Here is a 6,465-nt window from a genome sequence, read left to right on the forward strand (position 1 = left end):
TTTTTTTTGAGACAGAGTCTTACTCTGTCACCCAGGCTGGAGTGCAGTAGTTTGATCTTGGCTCACTGGAATCTCCACCTCCCAGGTTCAAACAATTCTCCTGCCTCAGCCTCTTGAGTAGCTGGGATTACAGACACACACCACTGTGCCCGGCTAATTTATGTATTTTTAGTAGAGATGGGATTTTGCCAGGGTGGCCAGGCTGGTCTCGAACTCCTGGCCTTATATGATCTGCCTGCATTGGCTTCCCAAAGTGCTGGGATTACAGACGTGAGCCACTGTGCCCGGTCCGAGATGTAAATCTTTTGAAAAATAAGCTTTAGTAGAACAATCTTGAGGAATAACACAAGAGGAATAGCAGGTTACCAGTAAGGTGTCAGTCGATTTGTTTCAGCCACTTTTGAATTCATGTTCTATAATCTAACGTTTAGTTCTCTTTCCCCAAGCTGAGAGCTTCCTATCATGTCAGTATCTATGTTATGAAGGAAAGGAGACTTAGGTGAGATGTTTGTATTTATCACAACTGCTGCATCAATTGTCTAGGACCTCAACAGTTTCATGGAAGTTGGGAAATGTTCATGCATAAGGTTATTGCCTTAGCTGACTCAAAATTGCCCCATACAATGGTACATATCAACCCTTAGTGAGGCCTTTTGAAAACGAAACAGGTTGAAAAATAAGTTTAAGTAGGCAAAGACACCATCTGCCTTTAGAGCTATCAACTCAGGAATTCTCTCAATTATAAAATCTTGCAGAGAAGTTATTTTTCTCTCTCAAAATCCAGGTAATGACAATATTCCTTACTCCAGATCTGGCATTTTTTCATTTTCACTATCCTGTGAATGATCATCTGCTCCATCTGGTAAATCTACATCCTCTTCACCACCCATGTTGTTCTCAGAGAAACGATCAAAATCAGACATGGCTTCGTCTGAATAATCTTCACAATCTTTCCAATGACTGAAGTCCACACTAAGCCAGTTAAGATTTACCCTTTCTTTTGTTAATGTTGGCCATGACTGGCCAGATTTTCCTTTTCGTAAACAACTAAAATCCATCAGTCCGTTCGTTTACGCTTGATATCATTGGCTCAATACAGTGAAAAAGATCAAAATGCTTCAAATGAACACTTCCAGGAAGTGGCGGTACTAGGGCTTCTGCGCAGCTAGTGGAGGAGCAGTCCAGGCCACAGCGTGTGCCCTGAGCTCTCTGCCTCCCCTGCCTGCCTGCCAAGGCACCAACAGCGCTGCCAGCAGCCCACGGCAGGGTGGAACGCCCACATCGACAACCTGGTGGCAGAAGGGACCTGTCAGGACACGGCTGCCATGGGCTACGAAGACTCGCTCTCCATCTGGACTGCTGTCCCCCAGGAAAACCTTCACCAACATCAGGCCAGCTGAGGTTGGTGTCCTGACTGGCAAAGACTGGTCAAGTTTTTCGTGAATGGGCTGACACTTGGGGGCCAGAAATGTTCTGTGATCCTGGACCCAGTGCTGCAGGATGGGGAACTGAGCATGGATCTTCATACCAAGAGCACCAGTGGAGCCCCCAAATTCAATATCCCTGTCACTATGATTGTCAGGACGCTGGTCCTGCTGACTGGCAAAGAAGGTGTCTAAAGCGGTTTGATCAACAAGAAATGTTATGAAACTGCCTCCTACCTCCAGCATTCCCAATACTGACCTCGTCTGTCCCTTCCCCACTGCTCCCCACAGCTTAGCACCCCCTTCCTTCCCATACACATATACACCATTTATATTTTGGGGGCCATTACCCCACACCCCTTATTGCTGCTAAAACCACACGGGCTGGAGGGCCAGGGCTGGATGGACAGTCACCTCACCCTACCCATGCCCCTTCTGTGTGTGGCTGGGAAACTTCTTTGGTGTGGGGGTTTTTCTTTTTTCTGAATAAAAAAGATTCTACTTAAAAAAAATTATCATTTCCTCCAAGACAACTGAATGCAAGTTTGGATTTCTCAAAACTGACATTAACATCTTTACTGTCTTCAACACAAAATTCAAGGAAGATATAGTCCCTTCTATCAAATCACGTTGCAGAAGCAGGCTGCGTGGGATAGAGAAACAGGTGGACTGGCGTCTGGTGGCGGCTGCTGCCAGGAAGAAGATGCTCCACTCCCATGGCGACTCCGAGACTCTGTGTTTCTCCGCGGGCGCAGCCTCTTCTTGCTCCCCTCAGGTGAGGGCAGCAGCAGCAGGCTTGACCTGGGTCCTCAGAAGTCACCGCTTGACTTTTTTTGTTGAAACGGGGTCTGGCTCTGTCGCCCAGGCTGGAGTGCAGTGGTGCAATCCTGGCTCACTGCAACCTCCGCCTCCCAGGTTCAAGCGATTCTCCTGCCTCAGTTTCCCAAGTAGCTGGGATTAAAGGCATGCATCACCATGCCTGGCTAATTTTTTGTGTTTTCAGTAGAGACAAGGTTTCACCACGTTGGTCAGGCTGGTCTTGAACTCCTGAGCTCAAGTGATCCACCTGCCTCGGCCTCTCAAAGTGCTAGGATCAGAGGCATGAGCCACTGTGCCCAGCCCCATGCCTGACTTTTGAAGACCTCACTTTCTTCAGCTCTTAAATGATAAGATAAAAGACCTTTGACAGTCCCTGCTACTTGTAACCCTCCCGACTGTCTTCTGTCCAGTGATTTTGATTTTGCAACATGGAAACTTCCAAGCCTTGATTCCTGAGCCCAGATGACATTTGCACTCTGGGGTCATTCAAGCACGGAGAGCTCCTCAGAAGGGGATCAACTGACCTCCCTTACCTAGCTCCTCCTCCGGAGGTTTGCCCTGGAGTTGAGCCAGCCCTTGAGGAGGCCTTCACTCCCACCACCAATCTCCCTTCTGGAAGTGAGCTCAGGCCTGGCTGGGCTCCAGGAGAATCTTTCACAAGGCAAGAGATAACACAAAGTCAAGGTGAAGATCAGTGTAGCCCTTTAAAAGCCTCTTTGTGTCCTAGAGTTGCCGGAGCTCTCCCACTCCACCGCTATCCCTCTTGCCTGCCAGCACCCAGCCACCATGTGGGAGCTTGTGACTCTCTTGCTGTTCACCCTCACCTATTTCTTTTGGCCCAAGAGAAGGTCCCCTGGTGCCAAGTACCCCAAGAGCCTCCTGTCCCTGCCCGTGGTGGGCAGCCTGCCATTCCTCCCCAGACATGGCCATATGCATCAGAACTTATTCAAGTTGCAGAAAAAATATGGACCTATCTTTTCCCTTCGTATGGGCAGCAACCTTACGGTGATTGTCGGCAACCATCAGCTGGCCAAGGAGGTACTTATGAAGAAGGGCAAGGACTTTGCTGGTCGGCCTCAAGTGGTAAGTGATGCCCATCTCCTCCCTGTCCCCTTCTCCACCCCCAGGGTTGTTCAGGTCTTCACACCATGCCTAGAATGGGGCTTCCAGCTCCAACTGTAATTCTTCCCAAAACAGACTAGTGAGGCAACGTGAGGGGAGTGAACCTTCAGACCCCCACCCCGGCTCTAAGTGAGGCAGGAAGAATTAAGGGAAGGCCTCCTTTCCCAGGCTGCCCAGGAGGCAGGGTGGAAGGATCGCAATAGTCTCGGAAGTCAAGGAATCCTCACTCCGCTCATCCCTCTGGGCCTAGACTCCTCTAGTGGACTGAGAAGGTGCATGTACAGCACTCAGCCTAGCACCCAGCACAGTAAGTGCTCCTCATACAGCCAGGATTCGTGTTCCTCTTCTTGGAAAACGGGGGCAGTGATTACCATCCTCCATGGGAAGCTGCTGGGGACAAGTAGCCTGGCTGTTGCAAACTGGGATTGCTGTTTTCCTGGTGCCGTTTCCAGCTGCTCTGGCTCACAGGAGCTGTGATCTACAATGATATTTTGGGGATGCTGATGAGCCTCCTGCTGAGCTTGCTCTTGTGCTCCCAGGCCAGGAGGGCTACTGATCATCCAGAAACACTGCTGCTGAGAACTCCCCTGAACACCCCAGCAGGGTCCTCAGTCTCTCAGCTTTGATCAAGCCAAGGGTTGGTTTGTTTTTCCTTGGACCAATCGGCCAGGTCTGCTGGCCAACTACCTGGCTCCCACCTCTGCTGGTTTCCTCCCCAGGGCAGAGAAGGTGGAAGAGGCTAGTCAGGTGGAGCTTCAGAGTCAGGAGATGGAAAAGGGAGGCTTTGGACTCTTATGCTTTTGGGGGTGCCTCTAGGAGGAGACAGCTTGGCCCAAGTCCAGACTGGGTAAAAAAAAACATCTGCACTCTGCAGATGTGGGCTTGTGGTTGGGAATGCAAGCTTGCAATGGAAGGGTAAACCCAAGTGAGGTGAGCTGCACCTTTAGCACTCCCTAAAGGGCTCAAGGAAAAGCGGAGATCTGCGCAGTCCTCAGCCTCTATAAGCCCACCTGCTCCCTACCCTCTGGACAGGCATAGTTTAGAGAGTATCTCATCCATAGTTGCGTTCCTCTGGTCAGAAACTGATGAGCAAAAAGAAGCCCAGAAGCAAGGCACAGTAGCTCATGCCTGTAAACCTAGCACTTTGGGAGGCTGAGGTGGGTGGACCATGAGGTCAGGAGTTCAAGACCGGCCTGGCCAACATAGTGAAACCCCCTGTCTACTAAAAATACAAAAATTAGCTGGGCATGGTGGCGCACCCCTGTAATTCCAGCTACTCAGGAGGCTGAGGCAGGAGAATTACTTGAACCCAGGAGGCAGAGGTTGCAGTGAGCCAAGATTGTGCCACCGCATTCCAGCTGGGCAACAGAGCAGGACTCCATCTAAAAAAATAAAAAGAAGAAGCCCAGAGGGCACCTTATCAGCAAACAGAGCCCCAGGATTGCTGCATTCGAATCCAGGGTTCTTTCTTTCTCCTCTATATACTGTCTTTCTGATGGAATTGGGAGTAGGAGGCCTTAGGGTCTGTCCTGCCAAGACCTCACAGTCATGGTGAAGTGCCACGGGGCTGTGCTCATGTGGGGGACAGCATGCCAGGTACCTGCCTTCTCCCCCAGGAAGGAGAGCAGGGACAGGAGGTGCAAGGGCCAGGGTGGGGTGGATGGTGCGTGATTCCTGCAGCCTTACCTCCTCTCCAAAGGCAACCATAGACATCCTGTCCAACAAGGGCAAGGGCATTGCCTTCGCTGACTACAGTGCACAATGGCAGCTGCATCGAAGGCTTGCGATGGCCACCTTTTCCCTGTTCAAGGAAGGCGATCAGAAGCTGGAGAAGATCAGTGAGTGCCAGGCTGGTCCCTGGGGCTGGGGCTGGATTCCACCGGAGCTGCTGGAGGGAGAGGAGGGTTGAGGAGGGAAAAGAGGGTTGAGGAGGGGTGAGGGTTACCACCAGAGCTCAACGCAGCCTTTTCTTGGCTACTGCTTCCATCTAGTGGCCATCGGCTGTCTGTCCCCTGCTCCTGTTAAGAGGGAACTGGTAGAAAGGAGGTGAGGGTGCTGATTCATTTCCCACCCTCATGCCCCCCTCTCCTTTCAGTTTGTCAGGAAATCAGTATATTGTGTGATATGCTGGCCACCCACGATGGACAGAGCATAGACATGTCCTTTCCTGTCTTCATGGCGGTAACCAATGTAATCTCCTTGATCTGCTTCAATTCCTCCTACAAGAGTGGAGCCCCTGAGTTGAAGATCGTAGAGACTTACAACCATGGCATTGTAGAAGCCCTGGCCAAGGAGAGCCTGGTAGACATGTTCCCCTGGTTGAAGGTGAGCATGACACCACACCCCGCATTCAAGTTCCAGTAGACCTTGACAGTGTTGCCAGTCTTCCTTTCTTTAACTGTTCCCTCTGGCCACAGTGACCCATCTTTTTCCCGACTGCCTCAGCCACAGTGACCTCTACCTCCTCTACCTCTTAAAACCTTTGCCATTTCTCTGCAGGGATAGATTTAGCCTTTTAATTATGCACATTAATACTCCAGATAATGGCCCTTATTTATTTTCTGATGGCCACGTGCCAGCATGAAGCATTCTATAAGCATTCATCACTGAATTCCCCTTGGTGGTAGGTTTTATTACCTCCATTGTGCAGATGAGAAATAGGCTTCGCAGGGTTAAGGAGCTTGTCCGAGGCTTCAAGCTCACATCTATCTCACTAAGGGCTGGGCACACAGCAGAGTCAGCGGCTGATGTTTGATTGAATAGGGAAGGAGAGGTGGAGGCTATACCCCCCTTCCTTGTTTAGAATCGTCTTCGTAAAAGGCCGGGCACGGTGGATCATGCCTGTAATCCCAGCACTTTGGAAGGCCTAGTTGAGCAGATTATGAGGTCAGGAGATCAAGACCATCCTGGCTAACACAATGAAACCCCATCTCTACTAAAAATACAAACAATTAGCCAGGCATGGTGGTATATGCCTGTAGTCCCAGCTACTTGGGAGGCTGATGCAGGAGAATCACTTGAACCCAGGAGGTGGAGGTTGCAGTGAGGCGAGATTGTTCCACTGCACTCCAGCCTGGGCAACAGAGTGAGAGACCATCTG

At 50.5% G+C, this 6,465-nt stretch overlaps 1 protein-coding gene and 2 pseudogenes across 4 annotated transcripts in view; 2 read left to right on the forward strand and 1 right to left on the reverse strand.

Annotated features, from left to right (window-relative positions):
• Positions 1 to 309: 309 nt before the first annotated feature.
• Positions 310 to 2,142, reverse strand: LOC108306252 (annotated as a pseudogene). The gene is made up of 2 exons (XR_001826072.2): positions 1,934 to 2,142; positions 310 to 1,129 (listed from the first exon to the last, which is right to left on the reverse strand). The product of XR_001826072.2 is annotated as a prostaglandin E synthase 3-like (transcript).
• LOC119471728 lies at positions 1,239 to 1,682 on the forward strand (annotated as a pseudogene).
• A 591-nt stretch (positions 2,143 to 2,733) lies between the features above and the next one.
• CYP17A1 (cytochrome P450 family 17 subfamily A member 1) overlaps positions 2,734 to 6,465 on the forward strand; it is an 8,790-nt gene continuing 5,058 nt past the window's right edge. For 2 of the 3 annotated variants that reach the window (XR_005200784.1, XM_017531089.1), the window contains exons 1-3: positions 2,863 to 3,326; positions 5,065 to 5,203; positions 5,461 to 5,690. Coding sequence is in view for 2 of the 3 variants with exons in the window: in XM_017531089.1 (XP_017386578.1) it covers positions 3,030 to 3,326; positions 5,065 to 5,203; positions 5,461 to 5,690 (666 nt within the window). In the remaining variant the exon portion in view is untranslated. Of the gene's footprint in view, positions 3,327 to 5,064; positions 5,204 to 5,460; positions 5,691 to 6,465 lie in introns of all 3 variants that reach the window. The other variant, XM_017531090.2, reaches the window with a different exon arrangement.

This window comes from Cebus imitator, unplaced genomic scaffold (assembly GCF_001604975.1).
Source record: "Cebus imitator isolate Cc_AM_T3 unplaced genomic scaffold, Cebus_imitator-1.0 Scaffold71, whole genome shotgun sequence".
In the NCBI taxonomy this organism is placed as follows: Eukaryota; Metazoa; Chordata; class Mammalia; order Primates; family Cebidae; genus Cebus; species Cebus imitator.